At 41.5% G+C, this 24,910-nt stretch overlaps 1 protein-coding gene across 4 annotated transcripts; it reads right to left on the reverse strand.

Moving 5' to 3' along the window:
* Window positions 1-3,523: 3,523 nt before the first annotated feature.
* Window positions 3,524-23,636, reverse strand: EMC7 (ER membrane protein complex subunit 7). 4 transcript variants are annotated; one of them, XR_014027377.1, is made up of 6 exons: window positions 23,311-23,636; window positions 19,840-19,959; window positions 13,895-14,033; window positions 11,960-12,040; window positions 6,221-9,731; window positions 3,524-4,982 (listed from the first exon to the last, which is right to left on the reverse strand). XR_014027377.1 is itself a non-coding variant. In XM_081335021.1 (5 exons), the coding sequence occupies exons 1-5, from the start codon at window positions 23,553-23,555 to the stop codon at window positions 9,579-9,581; spliced, it is 738 nt and encodes a 245-aa protein (XP_081191147.1). In that variant the 5' UTR covers window positions 23,556-23,636; the 3' UTR covers window positions 3,524-9,578. The 4 variants fall into 4 exon arrangements, 1 of the variants encoding a protein (XP_081191147.1); XR_014027378.1 differs by having other exon boundaries at window positions 3,524-5,558; XR_014027379.1 differs by having other exon boundaries at window positions 3,524-4,262; window positions 4,797-9,731.
* Between the last annotated feature and the right edge of the window lie 1,274 nt (window positions 23,637-24,910).

Raw genomic sequence — 24,910 nt, forward strand, 5'->3', positions numbered from 1 at the left:
AGGGCTGCATCCCTAGTCAGCCAGGTTAACACTCCTTCAACCAATTCAAGCCCAGAGGATTAAAGGAAGGACTAACTAAGGATATGGGCTAGCAAGTGCAGAAGACAGACAATGGCAGTAATGATGACGAAGTAAAGTAAATGACAGAACTGCAGCAGTGACAAAGGGGTATTGAGATCTATCAAGAAAAGCATAGCAGTAGCCTGACCCAGGGGAAGAAAAGAAGTTGTAAGCTTGTTCCAGTAGCTATGCTCGAGTCAGTAATAGAAAATAGAGTAGAGTAGAGTAGAGTAGAGTAGAGTAGAGTAGAGTAGAGTAGAGTAGAACAGAACAGAACAGAACAGAACAGAACAGAACAGAATAGAGCTGGAAGGGACTTCGGAGGTCTTCTAGTCCCGCCCCCTGCTCAAGCAGAAGGTCCTATACTATCTTAGTCAGATGATTGTCCAGTGTCTTTTTAAAAATTTCCAGTGATGGAGCGCCCATGATTTCTGGGGGGGGGATTCTTACCCCACCCTCTAAGAACAGCAGCTATTGACTACCTAGGCCCTAGGTCCTAGGGGAAAAGAGCAATTCTAAGAACAATTCTAATCTAATTGGATGCATATACCTTTGAAATTTGGAAATTAAAAGTTTTCCTGTTCTTACTGGAGATATTGGCTTTTATTTAAAAAGAAAAGAAACAAACCTTGAAACACCATTATTAAAACTCAGGAATTAAAAAGTTTAAAATGGCATTGGTGAGATCTTCTGTTGAAATATGCTATTACAATTTGTTATTGACTAAAAGAGACTTGGCTGGAAATCCAGAAATTAGGAAAAAAAAACCTCTCAACCTTGACATACCACCCGTGATTAACACAGCTGTAAAGAAGGAACTGCGAGGCAGTTTATCTGGCCTGTTTGAACTATGAAGATAAACCTTTATTGACTTTCAAAGTTGTATGTGGGAAACTGTTTTCCTATTTCTTTACATGAGAAGTCTTTGTTACTACATGAGATGATGGAATACTTTGGACTATAAATTCTTACCTGCCAAACAATTTTCACTATAAGACTATTCACAACATGTGAAATAGATGTCACACATCTAGCTACAAAAACTACTTTTAACATTTGATTTTAAAATCCTTAATTTAATACATTATCAAGAGAATATAGATGAAGATCAGGAAAAAATCCTTTCTGTGTTGAAATCAATACATGAAACCATTATTTCAGCATGTAACAAAATGAGAGGCAACATAAAGGAACAAGATGCCAGCTTAAATATACAGACCCAGATTTTGACCACAACCAAAGACCCAACAATGCAGAAAGCAACAGGAGAAATGGAACAACTAAATATTAAGACAGAGAACCCAACTGACCAACAGATCCAGCCAATGGGGAAATTAGAAAAGAGACAACAATGAAAATGGAAAATATTTTTTTCATAAATCAGAAGAAACTTGAGGAAAAGGAAGAAGAATAAACTGAATGGAAGATAAACATTAGGACAACTGTGGAAAACTGAAATAATGGGGAGACGATCAAAGAAATATAATGGGGCTAGTTTTTCCAAAAAAATTGTAATTAAATGGTTTTTCTTAACTCAGATAATACACACAATAATAGAGGGAGAACTGTTTGATGAATTAAAAGTATTGACATGGATGGTTAGTTGGCAAAGGAAAAAAGCCAGAGTAAGGCTGAAAGAAACTAGGGTTTTGATTTATTTGGGGGATTTTATATTATTGATTAGAAGGTTGAAGAAGGTTGAATATAGAAATTGTTTTTAGAAAATAAACTAATATTATAACTGAATAGGTAAGATGTGTAATAAGATTAATAGATTTTTGGATTAATATAGTGGGTAAAAAAAGAAATTTTTTAAAATAGAATAAGATTATATGCAAATAGATAAGATGTATATTTAGAATATTAGATTTTGTTATAAAAAGGGGAAAATGTAGAAGTTGAGATAAGGGAACTGTAGTTACCTAAAGCTTAGAAATTATAACACACCAAATGTTAAGTTGAATACTGAGGGGAAATTAAAGTCTGAGGAAAAAGCTACAACAGGACACTGATGTATATAAGATTGAATGTAAACACCATTAATTTTTTTAATCCCATTTATATCTTATACATATCTTATAACTTATAAGATATGTATAAGTTCAAAATTATTGATAAATGTAACGAAGATGGTTTTACTTAGTTGATAACAAGTATTATATTAATTCAATATGAGATAGTAGATATTAAGGGATAAAGAGAGGAAATATTGTTGTAACGATATTTTTGCTAAAGATTTATGTATGTTATGGAATTATTGATTACCCAGTCACCACGTTGCTTTTTAAATGTTTAATTGAAAAAATAGAAAATAAATAAAATATTATATAAAAAAAGAATACTGCCAAGAAAGATTAGGGAGAGCTGAGTTTTATCATCAATGCATGAGGAATTCTGAATTTTAGTCTCTCCTATTAAATTTTCTTGTGAAAAGCTAGATTAAACAGCAACAAATATACCACTGATAGATCTAAAGGGCCAAGTTGAAGACTGATCATTCTGGAGATAAACCATATGGCCTCTTGCAACATTGAGTATTCCCAATTCTTTTCAGATGATTTTGGATCGTTCTTTGGGGAAGGGGAGGAGGAATTCCACTTCGTTTTCCTCCTGAACATTTTGCATCTGCTAACTTGGAGGTTGCTGACCCAGCTGATTCCCTATTCCCCATGGTTAGTAATGGGCTCTGCAAAGAAGGGGCATGAAGTACAGCATATGCTAATGTAACCCTGCATTCCTATATCCTCTTGCTCAGTATTCCCCAAACATTGGGAAACTGAAGTTCTCTTCTTCTTCAATTAAAAGTGAAGACACAATGTATTCTTATCTCAAAGCACTCTACTTTTACAGTGTACTATGAGTCACAATGAACAGTTCTTAGTGAAGTCCTCCCACACGGTGCCTCTTTTGCGTGAGTCACCAAGCAGGGCAAGTCTTTCACTTAGAAATTGGCAAGAACAAAGAACAATTCATGCTCTGAAATGGGACAGTGCCTCCTCTGGGAATGGATAATTCTGCTACATCTTTACTTTGGGAACAAATGAATTTGCCAGACATGTAGACACATGGCAGTATTACCCTTGGTGGATATTAGCTTGAATGAGTCAATTGAGCAGTGCATGCTGCAGAAATTCAATGTGCAGCCACCTTCATGTTAGGGACGCGTAATCCTTGCATGATTTATTTCTTATGCTTTCCTAGGAGTTCTCTCAGGAGATACTATGTGGAAAACACTATTTCCAGTGCTGCCAGTGTTTATTCAGGTCACTGATGGAGTTTCTAGTGTTCAGATGCCTTGGATAACCCCAGAAATGAATCTATGAATCACTTTTTGTAACACTGTTTTGCAGAGAGACTAGGGTGGTATCAGCTATACCCTAAGCATAAGTAAACAAAGGGGTGCTACATCTGAGCTGCCAAAATGGGGTGACCGTGCATAGCACCAAAAAAAGAGCAGCAGGCCTGAAAGTTTAAATAATATTTATTAAATTGTGAAAGTATGTGTTTAAAAGTTAGATTGAGATACATTTTATGAATTAACAACAACAAAAATCACAACTTACATACTTTGATGCTAATAAATATGAATTTCACCAAAAGTGGTTCAAAGTAGTGTTGGTTATTCTTAGCCAGTATTTGGCATAATAAAAATTAGCTTTAAAATAGTATGTATTTAAGTGAAAATATTTTATGCTGTGAATTATGTTATAAATTATAGAGAATATTCTATGTATTTTTCCCAAATATTAAAATCTACCCACATGCAATAAACCCATGGATGATAAACATGAAGAACAGCTCAATTTTTTTCTTTCATGGACATTATTTAGAAAAGGCTTTATTGAAAACATGTGGTATTCAGCAGTTTTTTGTGACTATTTCTACTGCATGGGTGTCAAACTCGCCGCGTCACGTGACGTGTTGTGATGTATCATGACTTTGTTCGCATTGCTGGAGCTCGGTGGGCGCGGCCTCGACATGATACAACCGGTCCGCAGGTCGGCAGTTTGACACCCCTGTTCTACTGGGTGCCTCTGTGGAGATCACTGAAAGACCTATTAAGCTGGATACAGGCAAACATTAAGAGTCCTATAAGTGCTTATAAACTGATACATTTGCTCATATCATCCTGTATGGATCAGAATTCATCAATACTTTTTCTTCTCTGGGATCATGTCTTCTGAGTGGACAGTTGTATCAACCTGTCAATAGATGCAGGAAAGCTTTGATTTGTTCCTCCCAAAACACCAATCATCAAATGCTTCACCATTTCAGCCTTCGTTCAGCCTGCAACGTGCTGCTTGCTAAGCAGAGCACAGGTAAAACCAGGGAGGCAAATGAAGAGTTGCTGTGAGTCAGGAGTGCTCCTTAGTGTATTTTAATACTTGTATTTGAAAAGCAACCCCTTAACTTATAATTTAAGAGAGTGGGCCAAATGCCTAGCTTGCTTATTTACTATTGGCATGAGACCCTGCGTGTAACTTGGTTACAGTTGCTATGGAAGAAAGGCTTCTAACTATTCTTTTGAAATGATGAAGAGACGGTAAGTTTGAATTGTCAATGGGTCAACAAATTTGAATTGATGGCTAATAGCTCCATAGGAATAGGATTAATCAGAAGGTATGATCAGGATTTTAAAACAAGGAGTTTGAAAAGTTAACCTGCCAATATAGAAACAATTAAAAAGGGAGTATGGTCACATGACCTATGCTCGCTCAATATATAAAATAGCTTACCTTCAAATATCTGACCACTTCCTCCCTATGATCTTTGGGAGACAAGAGTAGCAGTTTCGGTCTGAGTATAATCATACTGCCTCCAAATGGTTATCATTATTAATTTTAGTCCTGTTTGTCAGTGTGCTGTAAGCTGTTTGGTCTCTTCAAAACTGGAGTGGCATATAGGCTGAATAAAATTGTTACCTGAAATTTTAGGCTCAATTATTACTTAATAAAGGTGATATTAACATTTTAGCATGGCATCCATGCCTCCTTTGAAGTTCAGGAAACTGTGTTTTCCTTTTTAACCATTTTTTACAAACAGAAATTATCCTAGTCATAAACTAAACAACAGGTCCATATTCTGGAATCTTTGAATGTAGCAAGTGTTAAAGAAGCCTCAGTGGGAAAGGAAAAGATGCAACACATTTTAAGAAAGTATCTTTTCTTATTTCAGTCTTTTATTGTTACTTACTAATGTAGCATGTATATCAAATAAAGGCAACAAAATGAAATATATAAACAAGGCATTAAATACTTCATGTGAAAATTAAAATAGGAGAACAGCAACTGGACTGAGGAATCAGATTACTGAGAAGAACTAACGCATCAGAAGATTTAGAAGAACAAGCAAGAACACTACAAAAAGGCTTGAAATCATTTATTTATTACCAGTTAGAAACAGCATGCTTTGAATGCAGGTATGGTTCCATAAGTTAAAACTGTCCTGAGGTGAGCTTCTAGTGTGTCCCAGTGACAAGCAACCCATTTTTTGCATTTCTGTGAATAAATTAATCTACTTTATTAGGATACAGCTTGGGGAGAAGACTTCAATGGAAACCATTTAGAGGATTTTGATAAAAATGCCATATAGAACAAGGAGAAAAATGGAACCTTTAAGCAATTTTTCTGCCTTGTTTACATAATATAATAATCCATAATTGCATGTTTGACTTGGGCTTAATGTGCTGCATGAACTGAGTTAATTGTAATTTTAGATGGTAAAACTATCTATGGCTTGGCTTAATTTGTGACACAGGTCTTTTTCAGTTGTGCACTTGTGCTGTTCAGGCAAACTAAGTTATGGTTTCTTTTAATTATAATTCGAACAAACCATGGTAGCCTTGTTCACACTTTACATCAGATGGTTTATCATTATGGAATAAAAAAAATAAAAAAATTTATAAAATATAATTTTCTTTTCCCACTAAGTGAGGTAAGAAAGAATTCTGGGGAATACATGCTTCCAATTATACCCAAAATAGCATTTTCAATTGCTTTAATCACCTCATTTGTTTTTGCCCACTTCACAAATGTATGTAACAGTACAGCCACACCGTGTCAACTTTTATGCTAAAAAGCAATGAGCCATTTGCACTTCTTTGTATAAACCTACTTTTTGTACTCTGTATTTCATGGAATATTTTTTCCCAGTGCCTCACCTGTAACACCACTTCAGTATCAGGATATGAATAAAACAGGAAACACAGTTTGCCCACCTTGGATCCTCCTTCTAATTTTAGTTCTGGGCCCTGCACTTTTAAAAAAGGAATATGGAGAAGCTGGATCAAATTCAGTGGACAGGCATTAGGAGGACTGGAAGCCTGGAACCAGCACTTGAAAAAGAGAAAACTAAGGTAAAATAGAATGGTGGTCTACACCGAAACGGTTGCTAGATACAGAAAGAAACAGACCCATTCTTTGTTATTAGATAGTAAAACAGCCTGGCAGGAACAGCGAAAGGTCTTTCCCTCACACCTTAAGGTTTTCAAGGATGGCCACTCAGTGGGGATGATTTAGTGACTTCCTATGTTGAACATAGCCTTGAACTAGGTAACCAATAAAGTCCCTTTTCACTCATTTTATCAGTCTACATTGATAATAGTATTCCATTAGAACAGTTTTCTAGCTACATGCATTTGAATATTAATATTTTCCCCCATGTATCTAATATGTGTGAGAGAAACCTTCCTTGGTCTAGCTGCTTCATTTAAAGCAGTCCACCATAAGTGAAATGATTCATTACTGAAAACAGAAAAAAGCTAAATATTTTGAGGTGAGTAAATAAATTTAAGGGACACGGTGGCACAGTGGGTTAGAACGCTGAGCTTGTCGATCAGAAGGTCGGCAGTTTGGCGGGTTGAATCCCGAGTGCCGCATAGCAGAGTGAGCGCCTGTTACTCGTCCCAGCTTCTGCCAACCCTAGCAGTTCGAAAGCACGTAAAAATGCAAGTAGAAAAATAGGGACCACTACGGTGGGAAGGTAACAGCGTTCCGTGCACCTTTGGCGTCTAGTCATGCCGGCCACATGACCACGGAGATGTCCTTGGACAAGCGCTGGCTCTTCGGCTTTGAAACGGAGATGAGCACCGGCCCCTAGAGTTGGAAACGACTAGCATGCGTGTGCGGGGGAACCTTTACCTTAATCTTTTTAAATAAATTTAAACCATGATGATTAACAAATTATTTTCCCTTCATCCTATTTTGTTAAGTTGCTTGTTTAATGTGAATTATTGCAACTACAAAATGGGAGATTGAGTTCTAGTTCCACTCCGGGAACAAAGGCCAGCTGGGTGATTGTGGGACAGTCACATTTTCTCAACCCTAAGAGGAGGCAATGGCAATACCAAGAAAACTGCAGGGACATGTTCAGGCAATTTCTGAGAATTTGACACAACTGGATGAAAAAACAACAACAACCCACAATTGTATTTAACTCTGTCAAAAAATTCGTACTTGACTGTCAAAAAATTCAGAATGGCTCCTCTGACTTTAACCCTTCAATCTATAATCATGGGTAGCAAAATCAAATCTGACACTTCACAATATTTTTGTTGTCATATAACTGTTCGGACAAGTTTTCAGCGCTGAGAGAAATACAAGTGTTTGGTTATGTGAAATCTCAGTTTAACAAACTACAAAGTTTGCATGCAAAAGACGAAATCTCCATCTAGTCATTCCCCCATGAAATTACGAACAAGCCTGCCATATATATAATATTTTGGAAGAGGCAGTTATATATTAATTTTACAATACTATGACCAAATTATGTAAGCTGCCATGGTGTACTTTTGCATTTAACACACACACAAAAAAATTTAAAAAAATATGACTTTCCCCTGTCCTGACCACTTTCTACAGGGGAACGATCGAGAGTATCCTGTCATACAGCATCACAGTCTGGTTTGGAAGCATCACTGCTTCAGACAGGAAGGCGGTGCAGAGAGCGGTGAGGATGGCCGAAAAGATCATTGGCAGTTCCCTCACCTCCATCCAGGACATAGCACAGAAGCGTTGCTTGAGCAGGGTCCATAAGATTATCTGGGACACTACTCATCCTCTTCACAACCTGTTTTCCGTGTTACCTTCTGGGAGGAGGCTTCGTGGTATCCGTAGCAGAACATCAAGATTCAACTGTATTTTCATTCCATACAGCATTAACCTTGTGAACTCTCAGGCTTCCTCCTTCCATTATATATTCAAGATGGACAGTATTTAATATTTATTTATGTATATGTAGGGGTGTGGGTCTATGCATATGTTGTATCTAGTATGTTTTAGGTGTGTGTCACGCATTTTCACTTTGAGAGCGAGCAACTAAATTTCATTTTTGATGTGTGCCGTTGTGCCCACAGTAAAAAAATGACAATAAAGGTTATCTATCTTATCTTTCTGTGAAATGAGGAAATTGGATTCAAGACTAAGCTGGGTTCCCATCCGTCTGTTTCTGCACTGTCCCCTTGACATACATTCATTAATTTCTATTCTTAGCAAAATAATACCTCCCAATTTTTCCCCCTGTGGCTATAAAACACTTTAACTTAATGGAACTGAAACCGAGATAAAAGGACTATGACTATTATTTTGCTGGTGTCTACTTAGCTCTATGAGCAAAGGTATTTCTGTGGCAAACTAGTGGCTTTTGACTTTGAATAAATATGTCTAATTATCATGCATTACACCTACCAAAAAACAAAAAAAGCAGAATAAATTATTTCTCTCAGATACAAAGTAGGGGTTACTGTTTTTCCTGAAACAATCAACCCCTAACTGCTATTCAAATATCTCCATTCTTCAGATGTTAGTTTCATGAAAACCTATTCCATTAGCCTTGTAGTGACAAACTATGTCAAATAATTGGCTCCCTTTAGTTATACCAGCGCAAAACTATATTACCTTTTATAATCTTGCAATATAAGATACTCAGGGAATCCTTTTTAAAAGTAAGATTAATAGAGGAGCATGTGTTTATCACGGGCTTTTCCTAAACAAGGCTTAAATAATGAGAAATGTCAAACATTCCACAGAAAAAAATATCAAAGAAATTTGGAAATGAATCAAATAGGAAGTTAAACTAAGATTCTGGAAGAAAACATCTGCAACTGATGGGGAAAAAAAACTTTTTCCAGAAAAAAATTAGCAATTGTGTTGAATATTAAGAAATGCACAATTATACCATTGCCATTATTAAAGAATGTTTTCTATTTCTTAAAATCAAATTATTTACAGTGATGTATTAAGAATCATTAATATATTGCACATAATTTAAATTCTTTAATGTCATTCTCTACAAAGGAGTTAAATTATCATCAGTACTGACCTTACATATTTTAGACAGAAGTGATGCTCCCGGGTATTTCAAGAACAAGATACTTAAATAGATTAAAAAGCTACAGTTGTATCCTCTCAAAATTCAAACTGAATTAAGGTTACAGTAGTGGCTTTCTGTTCTTTCACAGAACATCCAGATGATAACACATCACAGAGCTGTGCAAATTCTGGTTCCAGGAAAAGAAACAACTACCTCCTTTTTCCTGCACCACTTTTTCCTATTTTACTGCTACTGCCAGTAGACTTGCTGGAAGATTTTGAAGAGAAAAGTCTTGTCATAAACTCTGACACATCAGGCAGCTCATGGTTAGAATTCAACATATTCATGGATTGCTCCATTTCCTAAATACATACAAACAGAGGAAAATATAAGAGAAAACCATTTCTAAATTATATATTAAAGAATATATAGTGAATTTTTACAGTTTGCATTTGCTCTCTATCACACAACCCCACTACAGACTCCTCTATACAGCCAGTGTGAAGAACTTAAAAAGAAAATTGTTACATATATAGGAAAGAAACTACTAAAAGCAAAAAAAAAGCTTAAAAATGTGTCTAAAGTAGTCTTACAGGACAATATTGATTCTTCCACATTTTGAAAAACTGAAAAATCTCAGTTCTAAGTGTTATTTTTTCTTATAGCTTTTTTTCAAACAAATGAGCAGAGATATCACCCAAGCATAATAATTGACTATTATGACATTTCAGAATCTAGACTAGAGTGAAACGGGAATAACCTGAAAAGAACTTGATACCTGTAAAGAACTACTGAAGACAAAGATAATTCAGAGGAAATAAAAATTAATACCAACTGCACCCCAGAAGCAGCAGCCAAAGGCACACAGTAAGCACCACTAAATATAGAAGATTTAGTAAACACCTTGAGTCTCCATTTTGCTCTAGCCCTCCGCTATTCGGCATAATGCATGGTGAAAGGACAATGAATTAAAATAATGTAAGAAATATTATACTACAACTTCCTATTATTGTGAATTTATCAAGTGTGGAAATTCTTGCTGAAATCATAATGACAAAGAGAAGGAGAGGACAGCATAAGGTGACAGAAAGTTTTAGAGACTTATACTCAGCACATAAATTGAATTCCTTTTAACCAAGGTTAGTTAAAACATTTTTATTAGAAATCAGTACTAAACAATTTGCTACAGTGAATGCAAAAGGGCTCTTCATCTAATATCAGAGCAGTTAAAAAAAATCAAGTCATAGTAGAACACACATGTTCAGGTAGCCTTAGAAGTTCTGTCAAGGACTTTGCTTTAATTAACAAAGTTTACTAGAGCTCCCATATCCAAAAAAAGAGCATGCTAATTCCTAATAGGGGAAAAAGAAAGTTTAGGCAGCAAGTTCCTTTACTGGTTACAAAGGAGTAAAAGCTAATATCCTCCAAATAAGCTTTGATGAAATATGGGATAAACCCACATGGAAAATAAATCTGCTCTTCAAGATTTCCCATTCAATCATCAAAGGAGAGGACATTAATTCTCTCATGGCAATGCTTTCTTCATTTGACTTTGAGATTCAGAGCACACCACAGTATTTTGTGTAGGTGGGGAGCACAAAACTGCTGAAATTAAGATTATCCAGCATATGTTTATCACATTTGGTTTTCCATGTGGGGGTTGTTGTTGTTAGCCGCCCTGAGTCCTTCGGGAGATAGGGTGGGATATAAGTCCCATTAATAAATAAATAAATAAATAAATAAATAAATAAATAAATAAATAAATAAATAAATAAAAAAAAAAAGACAGGTTAGGCTGGTGCCCGGGAAAAGGGTATTTTTGTTTCAGGTAAGCTTCATAGGATGTGGTGAGCAGGCTACAATCATTTTATGAGAAAGGCAGCCATAGGGGTCCTATGAATGAATGTCATTTCACCACAAGAGACTGTCTCCATTCTCTTTAAGCTCATCCTATATTTCATAAGCTTTTTGGGGAATGCAAATAAAACATGGAAAAAACTAATCTCCTTTTATGTCATAAACCCGACTTTCCAGTAATAATTTCCATATTTTTTTGCATTGTTGAAGTTGTTAGCTCAGAACTATATTTTAATTAGGGACGCGGTGGCTCAGTGGGTTAGGACACTGAGCTTTTGTCGATCAGAAGGTCGGCAGTTTGGCGGGTCGAATCCCGAGTGCTGTGTAACAGAGTGAGCGCCTGTTACTCGTCCCAGCTTCTGCCAACCTAGCAGTTCGAAAGCACGTAAAAATGCAAGTAGAAAAATAGGGACCACTACGGTGGGAAGGTAACAGCGTTCCGTGCGCCTTTGGCGTCTAGTCATGCCGGCCACATGACCACGGAGACGTCCTCAGACAAGCGCTGGCTCTTCGGCTTTGAAACGGAGATGAGCACTGGCCCCTAGAGTCGGAAACGACTAGCACGCATGTGCGGGGGAAACTTTACCTTTACTTTTATATTTTAATTATAGAAATAAACAAAAATCTCACTATTGTATCTGATACTTTCCTGATTTTGTATATTATATATCTATACCTATACTTATATTTAGATTCAATATTTGCAGTTTTCACTTTTGCAAAGGTTACTCACCCGCCTCATGTCAGGATCACTTGTATTGACAACTTTAGGTAATAACACAAAGATTAGCAATGGAAGGATCATCATCATAACCTTAAACAGAAAAAATTCAAAAGGTATTATTAATCCATTAACCATTTGATGCTACTGTTAACCATTTGATGCTTCAAATAAATGACTCCTCTTTCAGAATATTTATGTAACTTCAAAACTACCATAGTTTTGTGAACAATCAAAAAGAAAGTCATGAAAATAAATTGAATGTATTATGACTAATCTGAATTCACCTGATACTTGACCAGGATCACTATTGGTTTGATGTTAGCAAAAACTATTGAATCTTTCATAACAAATTATGGTGATCAGAAATATTCAAGACATAGCTTCATAAAATTCCTTAAGGCTGAGAAAAGGAAACTACCAACTTAAGTTACATTTATCAAATGTGTTCTAAGTAGCCAAAGATTACAAATCTCTTGGGATTATAAAGCACATTTGTTCGTTACTGCATTGAAAGATCAATACCAAATAGCAGATACTATAACAGATTTTTTTCTAAAAAAAATTAAAATGAATTTGAATGTAGCAGCAGTATAAAATATTAAAAGTCGTTTGATAGTGAAATTGTATTTTTCAGAACTTTGTGGGTACTAACTGAAGGAATTTAAGAAGAATTTGGATGGCCATTATCAAAAAACCTGTAATTGAATTTTGCACAGGCGTTGTCTTAGTAATAGCACCAGATTATACAACTTTCAAGATTCTTTCAAATCTATGATTAACAGATTGATTTCATTATGAGCTCATTATCTGCAATCATTTTCCCTATAATTCTGTAGTCACTTTTAATAAGTAAAAAACAAGTAGAGCCACACATCCAAAAAGTTATTCAGATGCTATGATTTTATATCTACAAAAATCAAAATAGTGCAAGTAATGGTATTCCCTGTGATACTCTATGGGAACAAAATTTGGACTCTGAAGTAATAGGATGGAAAGAGTATTGATACTTTTGAACTTTAGTGCTGGAGAAGACTCCTCAGAATACTGTGGACAGCCAGGAAACAAATGGAACAAATCAACCCCCTCAAGGCATAAATGACAAAATTCTACTTTGGACATATTATGTGAAGACTCGGCATTCTGGAGAAGGCTCTAGTGCTCAGAAAAGTGCAAGGAAAGAGCAGCAACATGAATGGCCTCAGTTACTATAATGACATGTGCAACACTGAAAGGCCAATTTAGGAACATATCATCATGAAGAAAACATTTATGTGGTCACCAAGGGTTGACATCCAATTGATAGCACATAATCAACGAAACAGGAACTACTCAGATTATCTTGTGGAAGCCAACCTTGTCCAAATACCTAATTTTAATCAGTATTCCAGGTTTCTAAGACATGATTAAATCTATACAGTGTAAAGTTTTGTTTTGTTTTTGTATTTCACAATTGAATTCAATATTAAATAAAATGCCAAGTTAAACATATTGTACACATATAAGTTACTATATTCAATTTTTATGCTTTGGCAGCTTTATTCAACCTTTATTTATATACCATATAGTGTTAGGATACATTATTTTTTGCAAAAAGAACCTATTTGAGAGACAGAAATAACAGAACTGCAATCTTAAACATAGGAAAGAGTTAGGAAATGAAATTCCTGTTTAATTCCTCTCAATATATATTTTGTGTCAGTCTCCAACACACTTATCTACTCCATGCATTTCCTTACAGAAAATATATAATTTTGATTATGTCAGACATAGCACCCTTGACATTTCTTAGAACTTACAACATACTAAAATCACCAAATAAAATTCTGAATAATTAAAATGCACAATTAAAACACACAATAAAATAAAAAAGTTAAAACTTGTTTAATATGTAATTTCTACAAATGGAATAGTCTGATAAACCTGTTTACACAATTCCATACATACCATGGGGTTCATTAAAAAGTCTGTCCAGCCCCAAGACTCTCTCTTTATAAAATATGAAGGAGGCCCAGAAGATTTCATTTGAAGTGGATATGGCAATCGAACAACTTCTGATGTTTTGATATAATTCACATATCTTGCTCTGAATTTTAAAAAATAGATTTTTAAATTAAATGAAACACATTTTCTCTATCAATCTCTCTACACTGGTGACAATGTAAGCAGCACACATCAATGCATTTCCACGGAAGAGCCAACAATTAAATTAAATGCTGCTTATTTGCAGACAAATGTTCTTAGGACAGCAGTCTAAATTATTATTTTTTTATTTCAGTAGGAGTCTGCACTGTATGTGGAGTTGCTACCAGATTGCTATACAGATAGTCTTTGAATTATGATGGCAATTGGGACTAGAATTTCTATCACTAGATTGATAGTCATAAAGTACGTTGTTACACCACTGCATTGCTTAGTGACAGCAGTCCCAATATTATTTGCTGTTGTTTACCAATTCTTACCCCAAAACCCACCCTGATCCCACTCTCAGCTTGGTCCCTACCAGCCCTGACATTTGGTAAAATATGGGACTTCCTCCTCTTCCTCCTTTTAGCCATCTTGTATTCTGCCACCACACTTGTGAAAAATCAAGGCTGCTAGCTGTAGTAGGTAGGTGGCCATCCCAAGGCAGTCATAAATGCAGCTGGGGCCCAAATTATGTTTGTGTAACCATGGGTACATTGCAACAGCTGAAATCCCCCAAAATTCATTGTAATTTTGAATTGTTGCTGAATCTTAAAAAAAGACTACCCTACCTGAATGGATTTATATTTTCAAAAAACTGGGGCTTTTCCTACAATTAAATTAATGCAACAGAAGCTTGAGAATGATTTAACTAACACTCCATTTCATCTATGGAGATATTGTACCAGGTACCACAACAAGTCAACTACAAGTAAACTACTTCATACAAAATTTATATGAAATATTACTGTAATTTTAAGAAATTCACGTATTAAAGCTAGGTTTTATTTCTTTTTAAATATTTAACAATCATATATGCAAGATAAGTTCAAATTGTTTAGGTAATTACAAAATGAATATCAACATAAGTCTTAGCAATAAAATTAGGGCTGCATTAACATACAGCAGTAAATCACCATTTGTTTTACCGTATATACTTGAGTATAAGCCGACTCGAGTATAAGCCGAGACCCCCAATTTCACCCCCAAAAACTGGAAAAAGTTATTGACTCGAGTATAAGCCGATCCGCCGTTCTGCAAGCCTCTGCCGCCAGCAGAGGCTCGATCCGCCATTTTGCAAGCCTGAATACACAGGAATACCCTGTGTGGCCGCGGCTCGTCGGCAGGTCTCCGTTCCTCCTGCCGACCTTTGGGGAGGTTTGGGCGCCTCCCCAAACCTCCCCAAACCTCGGCAGGTCTCCGTTCCTCCTGCCGACCTTTGGGGAGGTTTGGGCGCCTCCCCAAACCTCCCAAAACCTCGGCAGGTCTCCGTTCCTCCTGCCGACCTTTGGGGAGGTTTGGGCGCCTCCCCAAACCTCCCCAAACCTCGGCAGGTCTCCGTTCCTCCTGCCGACCTTTGGGGAGGTTTGGGCGCCTCCCCAAACCTCGGCAGGTCTCCGTTCCTCCTGCCGACCTTTGGGGAGGTTTGGGCGCCTCCCCAAACCTCCCCAAACCTCGGCAGGTCTCCGTTCCTCCTGCCGACCTTTGGGGAGGTTTGGGCGCCTCCCCAAACCTCGGCAGGTCTCCGTTCCTCCGCGCAGACCTGCCGACCTTTGGGGAGGTTTGGGCGCATCCCCAAACCTCCCCAAACCTCGGCAGGTCTCCGTTCCTCCTGCCGACCTTTGGGGAGGTTTGGGCGCCTCCCCAAACCTCCCCAAACCTCGGCAGGTCTCCGTTCCTCCTGCCGACCTTTGGGGAGGTTTGGGCGCCTCCCCAAACCTCCCCAAACCTCGGCAGGTCTCCGTTCCTCCTGCCGACCTTTGGGGAGGTTTGGGCGCCTCCCCAAACCTCCCCAAACCTCGGCAGGTCTCCGTTCCTCCTGCCGACCTTTGGGGAGGTTTGGGCGCCTCCCCAAACCTCGGCAGGTCTCCGTTCCTCCTGCCGACCTTTGGGGAGGTTTGGGCGCCTCCCCAAACCTCGGCAGGTCTCCGTTCCTCCTGCCGACCTTTGGGGAGGTTTGGGCGCCTCCCCAAACCTCCCCAAACCTCGGCAGGTCTCCGTTCCTCCTGCCGACCTTTGGGGAGGTTTGGGCGCCTCCCCAAACCTCCCCAAACCTCGGCAGGTCTCCGTTCCTCCGCGCAGACCTGCCGACCTTTGGGGAGGTTTGGGCGCCTCCCCAAACCTCGGCAGGTCTCCGTTCCTCCTGCCGACCTTTGGGGAGGTTTGGGCGCCTCCCCAAACCTCGGCAGGTCTCCGTTCCTCCTGCCGACCTTTGGGGAGGTTTGGGCGCCTCCCCAAACCTCCCCAAACCTCTGCAGGTCTCCGTTCCTCCGCGCAGACCTGCCGACCTTTGGGGAGGTTTGGGCGCCTCCCCAAACCTCGGCAGGTCTCCGTTCCTCCTGCCGACCTTTGGGGAGGTTTGGGCGCCTCCCCAAACCTCCCCAAACCTCGGCAGGTCTCCGTTCCTCCTGCCGACCTTTGGGGAGGTTTGGGCGCCTCCCCAAACCTCGGCAGGTCTCCGTTCCTCCTGCCGACCTTTGGGGAGGTTTGGGCGCCTCCCCAAACCTCGGCAGGTCTCCGTTCCTCCTGCCGACCTTTGGGGAGGTTTGGGCGCCTCCCCAAACCTCCCCAAACCTCGGCAGGTCTCCGTTCCTCCGCGCAGACCTGCCGACGTTTGGGGAGGCGCCCAAACCTCCCCAAAGGTCGGCAGGAAGAACGGAGACCTGCCGAGGTTTGGGGAGGTTTGGGGAGGCGCCCAAACCTCCCCAAACAGGAACGGAGACCTGCCGAGGTTTGGGGACGTTTGGGGAGGCGCCCAAACCTCCCCAAAGGTCGGCAGGTCTGCGCGGAGGAACGGAGACCTGCCGAGGTTTGGGGAGGTTTGGGGAGGCGCCCAAACCTCCCCAAACAGGAACGGAGACCTGCCGAGGTTTGGGGACGTTTGGGGAGGCGCCCAAACCTCCCCAAAGGTCGGCAGGTCTGCGCGGAGGAACGGAGACCTGCCGAGGTTTGGGGAGGTTTGGGGAGGCGCCCAAACCTCCCCAAACAGGAACGGAGACCTGCCGAGGTTTGGGGAGGTTTGGGGAGGCGCCCAAACCTCCCCAAACGTCGGCAGGTCTGCGCGGAGGAACGGAGACCTGCCGAGGTTTGGGGAGGTTTGGGGAGGCGCCCAAACCTCCCCAAACAGGAACGGAGACCTGCCGAGGTTTGGGGACGTTTGGGGAGGCGCCCAAACCTCCCCAAAGGTCGGCAGGTCTGCGCGGAGGAACGGAGACCTGCCGAGGTTTGGGGAGGCGCCCAAACCTCCCCAAACAGGAACGGAGACCTGCCGAGGTTTGGGGAGGTTTGGGGAGGCGCCCAAACCTCCCCAAAGGTCGGCAGGTCTGCGCGGAGGAACGGAGACCTGCCGAGGTTTGGGGAGGTTTGGGGAGGCGCCCAAACCTCCCCAAACAGGAACGGAGACCTGCCGAGGTTTGGGGACGTTTGGGGAGGCGCCCAAACCTCCCCAAAGGTCGGCAGGTCTGCGCGGAGGAACGGAGACCTGCCGAGGTTTGGGGAGGCGCCCAAACCTCCCCAAACAGGAACGGAGACCTGCCGAGGTTTGGGGAGGTTTGGGGAGGTGCCCAAACCTCCCCAAAGGTCGGCAGGAAGAACGGAGACCTGCCGAGGTTTGGGGAGGTTTGGGGAGGCGCCCAAACCTCCCCAAACAGGAACGGAGACCTGCCGAGGTTTGGGGAGGCGCCCAAACCTCCCCAAACGTCGGCAGGTCTGCGCGGAGGAACGGAGACCTGCCGAGGTTTGGGGAGGCGCCCAAACCTCCCCAAAGGTCGGCAGGAGGAACGGAGACCTGCCGAGGTTTGGGGACGTTTGGGGAGGCGCCCAAACCTCCCCAAAGGTCGGCAGGTCTGCGCGGAGGAACGGAGACCTGCCGAGGTTTGGGGAGGTTTGGGGAGGCGCCCAAACCTCCCCAAACAGGAACGGAGACCTGCCGAGGTTTGGGGAGGCGCCCAAACCTCCCCAAACAGGAACGGAGACCTGCCGAGGTTTGGGGAGGTTTGGGGAGGCGCCCAAACCTCCCCAAACGTCGGCAGGTCTGCGCGGAGGAACGGAGACCTGCCGAGGTTTGGGGAGGCGCCCAAACCTCCCCAAAGGTCGGCAGGAGGAACGGAGACCTGCCGAGGTTTGGGGACGTTTGGGGAGGCGCCCAAACCTCCCCAAAGGTCGGCAGGAGGAACGGAGACCTGCCGAGGTTTGGGGAGGCGCCCAAACCTCCCCAAACAGGAACGGAGACCTGCCGAGGTTTGGGGAGGTTTGGGGAGGTGCCCAAACCTCCCCAAAGGTCGGCAGGAAGAACGGAGACCTGCCGAGGTTTGGGGAGGTTTGGGGAGGCGCCCAAACCTCCCCAAACAGGAACGGAGACCTGCCGAGGTTTGGGGAGGCGCCCAAACCTCCCCAAACGTCGGCAGGTCTGCGCGGAGGAACGGAGACCTGCCGAGGTTTGGGGAGGCGCCCAAACCTCCCCAAAGGTCGGCAGGAGGAACGGAGACCTGCCGAGGTTTGGGGACGTTTGGGGAGGCGCCCAAACCTCCCCAAAGGTCGGCAGGTCTGCGCGGAGGAACGGAGACCTGCCGAGGTTTGGGGAGGTTTGGGGAGGCGCCCAAACCTCCCCAAACAGGAACGGAGACCTGCCGAGGTTTGGGGAGGCGCCCAAACCTCCCCAAACAGGAACGGAGACCTGCCGAGGTTTGGGGAGGTTTGGGGAGGCGCCCAAACCTCCCCAAACGTCGGCAGGTCTGCGCGGAGGAACGGAGACCTGCCGAGGTTTGGGGAGGCGCCCAAACCTCCCCAAAGGTCGGCAGGAGGAACGGAGACCTGCCGAGGTTTGGGGACGTTTGGGGAGGCGCCCAAACCTCCCCAAAGGTCGGCAGGAGGAACGGAGACCTGCCGAGGTTTGGGGAGGTTTGGGGAGGCGCCCAAACCTCCCCAAAGGTCGGCAGGAGGAACGGAGACCTGCCGAGGTTTGGGGAGGTTTGGGGAGGCGCCCAAACCTCCCCAAACGTCGGCAGGTCTGCGCGGAGGAACGGAGACCTGCCGAGGTTTGGGGAGGCGCCCAAACCTCCCCAAACGTCGGCAAGTCTCCGTTCCTCCGCGCCCTGCCTGCCTGCTTCTTTCCGCTGCGGAAAGAAGCAGGCAGGCAAGGCGCGGAGTTTGGGGAGGTGCGCGCGCACCTCCCCAAACCTCCCCAAACTTCGGCAGGTCTCGGACGGCGGTGGCTTGGGAGAGGTGCGGGCGATCCCGGAAGCACCAAAGCCTCGGCCGCGCACAAGTCCTCGGTAAGTTTTTTTGTTGACTGGAGTATAAGCCGAAGTGGAATTTTTCAGCCCAAAAAGTGGGCTGAAAAATTCGGCTTATACTCAAGTATATACGGTAATCATTATTTATTAAAATAAGACAATGACCTGGTTTACACAATATTCAATCACGTTCAATCAAACCAAGTTTCATAAGCCAAATGATTTGATTTATAAATTGTGATAAGCCAAAGAAACAAGCCTATATATTACATATTACAATATTCATTAACAAATATTTTATCCCAATAAAAATGAACACGGAATGGCCATTTGGATTTTTGTCTCACTAGATCTTACTTCTCAAAAGCTTTTCCAAATGTAGTATGTTGTATGTAGATATTAAAATTAAGCTTTTCATCTCAAAACTTACAAAATATATTGACTTATTGCAATATGAAAATTTAAACAGTTCACCTCATTTTTCCTCTTGAAGTAATATCTACTCGTACTGGTTCAAATTTGTAAGCTGGAGATATAACTTCAACAACGTATGATCCAGAAGGAATATCATGAACTACAAAGCTTCCATCTGTCCTGGTAAAATAGAAAAGAGCCAAACATATAACTCTATCACAGAATGTTTTCAGAGATAACACAATAATTTTAGATTACATACCACAAAAAAAGTTTTGCTTGATCAGTTTTGAGCTACATTTCAGACTATTAGACTCTCTGTGTTAAGACAATAAGATTATAATTCCTGCCAACATATATGTAGTACAATGTTCTTCATTAGTAACAAGTGACAGTGAACTGGTATAGCATGGCAGTTATGAATATAAGATAAAACGTTCTAGTTTCCTTCCCATTAGCTTGATTGGATGACTATTGGTCCCACTGTTTTAAGAGAGAAAAAATATTAATATTTAAGAAATAAAATAGCAGAATTCTCTGGGAAGTTTACAATAAATCTGTCCATTTTCTTTTTCTAAGCTAAAATTCCAAATGTACTATCCTTTTCTTGTATGGAACATATTTGAATCCTCAAATCATATTAATTGGCATCTTCTACATTTTTCCTGCTCTATTATTTTTCCAATATGATGACCAGAACAGTACATAGTTTTGTAGATGTAGAAGCATTAGACTTGTAGAAGAACATTGCAATGTTGACAGATATTGTACATTTAAGCCAACATCTCCACTGAACTAACCACTGGGATTCTAACCACTTTTTCCTGGATAGACATGAGGCTTTACCAGAACTCATGTAAAGTTAGGTTTTGCTCTGATGTACATCACTTTACACTTAATGAAATCTTAATCAACCATACAGTGGAATATATTCATTTCTCAATATCAGAGGCAACCTGATTCTGTGTGCATGTACTTCTACTCTGCAGGAATTCATTATGTAATATGAAAAGATATGTTAGCATTTCAACACAGAATATAAAAAAGAGGTTAATGCACCCCTTAAAAGCAACTGCCCTTCTGGGAGGGGCATAGGGAGAAAGCTTCCCCATCAATATAGTGTTTAAGGATACCACAATAATATAACTAATTCAATTTTTGACACTTATAGTTCTAGGTCCAATTCTGATTTACCATTACGAACAAAAACATAATTAATGGTTGGATGCATGACACTGTATGTCCAAGTTTTAATAAAGACGTACATGTTGGTATTAATATTTTCAAATAGCTGAGTATGTGTGTGGAAACTTATCTGCAGATCAGAAATACAAGGATATCTGAAATTGAGCAGTTTATTCTGCCTCAGAGCAGAAAACCAACTGTAAAGATTGAGAGGTATGCTTTGTGAGGCCAAATACACTTAGAAAAAGCTGCTTGTGATCTTCCCAATGAACAGCACACTGTGACACAATAAATATGCTATAAAATTTGTCTTGGCCAGTCTGCCTTGACCTAATCCAGACCAGCTTTCCCTCAGCCTGCTCTCTGGTGTAAGATTTTAAGACAGAAAAAATAGTAATAACGGGTAGTCATCTCTAGTATTGTTGTCTTTGTCTAAAGAAACAGGAAGCTTTAAATGTTGATATAATTTATATCATGCCTTCCCTTTAGAAACTCCCTACTCCAACTTTTGTCCATATCAATGCTGTCAACTAGGATCAGCTGGGAGAGTGACTGAACTTCCTGTTGCCCTCTGGGTGCGATTCAAAGTGCTGGTAATTACCTTTAAAGCCTTACATGGCTTAGGCCCGGGATACTTGCGAGACCACCTGCTGCCATTGTCAACCTCCCATCGCCCGGTTCGCTCCCACAGAGTCGGCCTCCTCAGGGTTCCATCGGCTAAGCAATGCCGGCTGGCGACCCCCAGGGGGAGAGCCTTCTCTGTGGGCGCGCCGACCCTCTGGAATGAGTTCCCTCCGGAGCTGCGGATAGCCCCTGACCTTCGGTCCTTCCGCCGTGACCTGAAGACATGGATGTTCCAACAATCGGGCCTGGACTGTCTATAGTTTTAAATTTGGTTTTATTGGGTTAATTGTTATGTATTTATTACATTTATGGTTTAATTCTTTTTTAAATTTTGTATTTTATGTTTTTTAACTTTCTATTGTTGTGAGCCGCCCTGAGTCCTTAGGGAGAAGGGCGGCATATAAATTTAATAAATTCAATTCAATTCAATTCAGCTTCCAAGGCTAAGGATCAATTTGAAGCAGTCTCTCCCCAGGGGCAGTTCAGAATCCAAACTCTCATCTATAATCTGCTGGCTCTCCGGGCAAAACTTCCCTCGACACAAGTTTGACTCCAGAGACACAACTATATTGTTTACTTGACAACACCAGAGAAGTATCTTGCCAGCGTCTCCAATCCGGTCCTTTCGCCGCGGCCTCAAAACACACCTTTTCCATCAGGCTGATCTAGACTGATAGGGATTTTAATAATGTCTTAATTTTTAACTTAATTTTAATTTTTACTGGGGCTATTAATTTAATTCATTCTTAACTTTTGTACTATTGTATCTTATTGTTGTTAGCCGCCCTGAGTCCTTCGGGAGATAGGGCGGCATATAAGTCCCATAAATAAATAAATAAATAATAAATTCCTCTTTTTAGATTTAGATTTTATTAGATTTATATACCGTCCTTTTCCCCGTAGGACTCAGGGCGGTTTACAAGGTGTTTAAAACCTCAATACAAAAATTTAAAAAAAAAACAATTAAAAACGATTAAATTCAGTCCCTGAAGTCGAAATACAAAAAAACCCCCCAATTTGTATTTTAAACATTGGTGGGGGTTTCCTGGTAGTCTTTTACTCGGGTACTTATCTATTCGAACAAGCCGGCCTGGCCTGATGGGTTTGGGTTTTAACATTATTTTAACTAACCTACTACATTGGGCACAATCATTTAACTTTAAATCTTGTATCCTGTATTCTTATTTTTGATATCCTGTATTCTTATTTTTGATATACCGGGAGAAGGGCGGTATATCAATCAATCAATCAATCAATCAATCAATCAATCAATAATAAATAAATAAATAAAAATAATAAATAAATAAATAAATAGATGATAGATAGATAGATAGATAGATAGATAGATAGATAGATAGATAGATAGATAGATAGATAGTAAGTGCAAAACTTGCTTAGTATCTTATGTTATGTTTTGCCCCAGGGTTAAACATCGTTGAAAAATTCCGCTTCTGACATTACTTTGCCCCTTCCCGGTTGCCCTCATTTAGCCCTGCGGAAGGCTTAACTACAAACCGCGGCCAGCCTCCCGGGGGGGGGGGAGGCTCCCCGAAGAGACGCGAGGATCCCGAGCAAACCAGAAACCGGCTCTCGACGTGCTCCGGAAGGCAGCGGGATCCCCCTCGCCTCCAGCCAACAAGGACTTCCAGACCGGCTCCGCACGGCCAAACCGGGGCTGGGAGAGAGACGACGGTTGACCGCCACCGCGGGGCTGCTACTCACTTGAGGAAGCCGACGTGCTCCTCCCCGTCCACCAGCACTCGGGCCCCCGCAATCCAGTCTTGGGGCTTCACCCCCGGCACCACCGCGCGGCCCTCAATCTTAAACCTCTCCCCGGCGCCGAGAGCATCCCCGCCAGCACCGCTACCGCCGCCGGGCGTTTCCGAAGCCCACGAACGTGAGGGGAACTGAAACGTAGCCGCCAGCACTAAAACCGTCCCGAGAAGACCGAAGGGCTTGGCCGCCATGACAGCTCTTGCGCCAGATACCGGGATAACGAACAAGCGGAAGGAGGCTTTTTTTTTCTTCCTTCCCCTCTTCTCCCGGCGCATGCGCCAAGCGACCGGAATGAGCCTTTCGACGTGCCCGGCGCAGCGTGTGTTCACGTGACAAAGAAGGGACGCGCCCGATTCTGGTCCTCGACTCTCAAAACTCTGCATTTCCGGTTCCTTCTGTAGCAGGGGTCTTCAAACTTGGCCCTTTTATGACTTGTGGACTTCAACTCCCAGAATTCCTCAGCCAGCATGGCTGGCTGAGGAATTCTGGGAGTTGAAGTCCACAAGTCATAAAAGGGCCAAGTTTGAAGACCCCTGTTCTATAGAGTTCTTCTCGAGGCGGGCGAGCAAAGGAACCTTGGCTCGCTGGTGAATTGTTGCCAGACGGGGCTATAATATTATTGTGATTCGACAAAAAGTATACCCTACCCTACTCGAAGAATCAGGATAAAAATCTTCGTGACCTAACCGAGTGGAAACGCTTAATTAGATTAATTTCTGTAGCAATTTAATTTTGCAGACGCATGGGATTTTTTTTTTTTAAAGTTTGAAACACCCCCCAGTCCCGTCTTACAATATCACTACTGGATTGCGGCAAATGTAATATGTTTGTACTTGTGAAGGGTTGCAGACTATCAAAAGTTGTTCACGGGAAATTAAATTTTCAAAATTAGGTGAACTTTCCTGTTGGAGAAGCAACTGTGCTTCCTCTATATATTAACTGTATATTGTATGGAATACAGATAGATCGGAGGCCATTGCAGAGGTGATATTTAACAGTTTCATTTGTAGATTCATATTTTTTAGATTATTAACCAGGTACTGCATTTTATTGAATGTTGCTCTGATTCACTATCTGATAAATATGTAAAAATGTTGCACTATAAAGTTTTATTTTATTTCACCAACAGAGGGACTAGGATGCAGAAGCTTGACTAGTGATGACTAGTTTGGCCATGGCTAAGCCATGTTTCTCATCTCAACCATTGCTAAAAGAATCTGAAATGGGTCCAAAAGTTAATTTTAAGTGTGTCTGCCTTTCTATATAGTCTGTTTAAAAGATGCTATGGAAGAAAAACAAGTTTTACTGGACATTTTTAAATTGCAATTTCTAATAAAATTAGTATAAAAAACCAGCAGCATGCCATTGTGCAAGCTCTTGCCCTTTTGAATATGCACACATAATGTATGAAAGCACCAGAGCATACATTGTGATGGCATCATGCTGCTTTTGTCATTTGAATCCTGTTTTGAATATATCTTTATTGCAGTTGTGAAAATCAGCCTTAACAGTTAAATAGATGGTTAGGTTGCCCTATCTGTGCCAA

Source organism: Vipera berus (genome assembly GCF_964194415.1).
Source record: "Vipera berus genome assembly, chromosome: 1".
Lineage (NCBI taxonomy): Eukaryota > Metazoa > Chordata > Lepidosauria > Squamata > Viperidae > Vipera > Vipera berus.

Coding starts and splice junctions, on each gene's coding strand:
- EMC7 (XM_081335021.1), bottom strand. CDS start 23,555: ATGGCGGCCAAGCCCTTCGGTCTTCTCGGGACGGTTTTAGTGCTGGCG. Junction 19,960..23,310: donor GAGCACGTCGGCTTCCTCAA/GTGAGTAGCAGC, acceptor CTATTTTACCAG/GACAGATGGAAGCTTTGTAG. Junction 12,041..13,894: donor ACTTTTTAATGAACCCCATG/GTATGTATGGAA, acceptor TTTCTGTTTAAG/GTTATGATGATGATCCTTCC.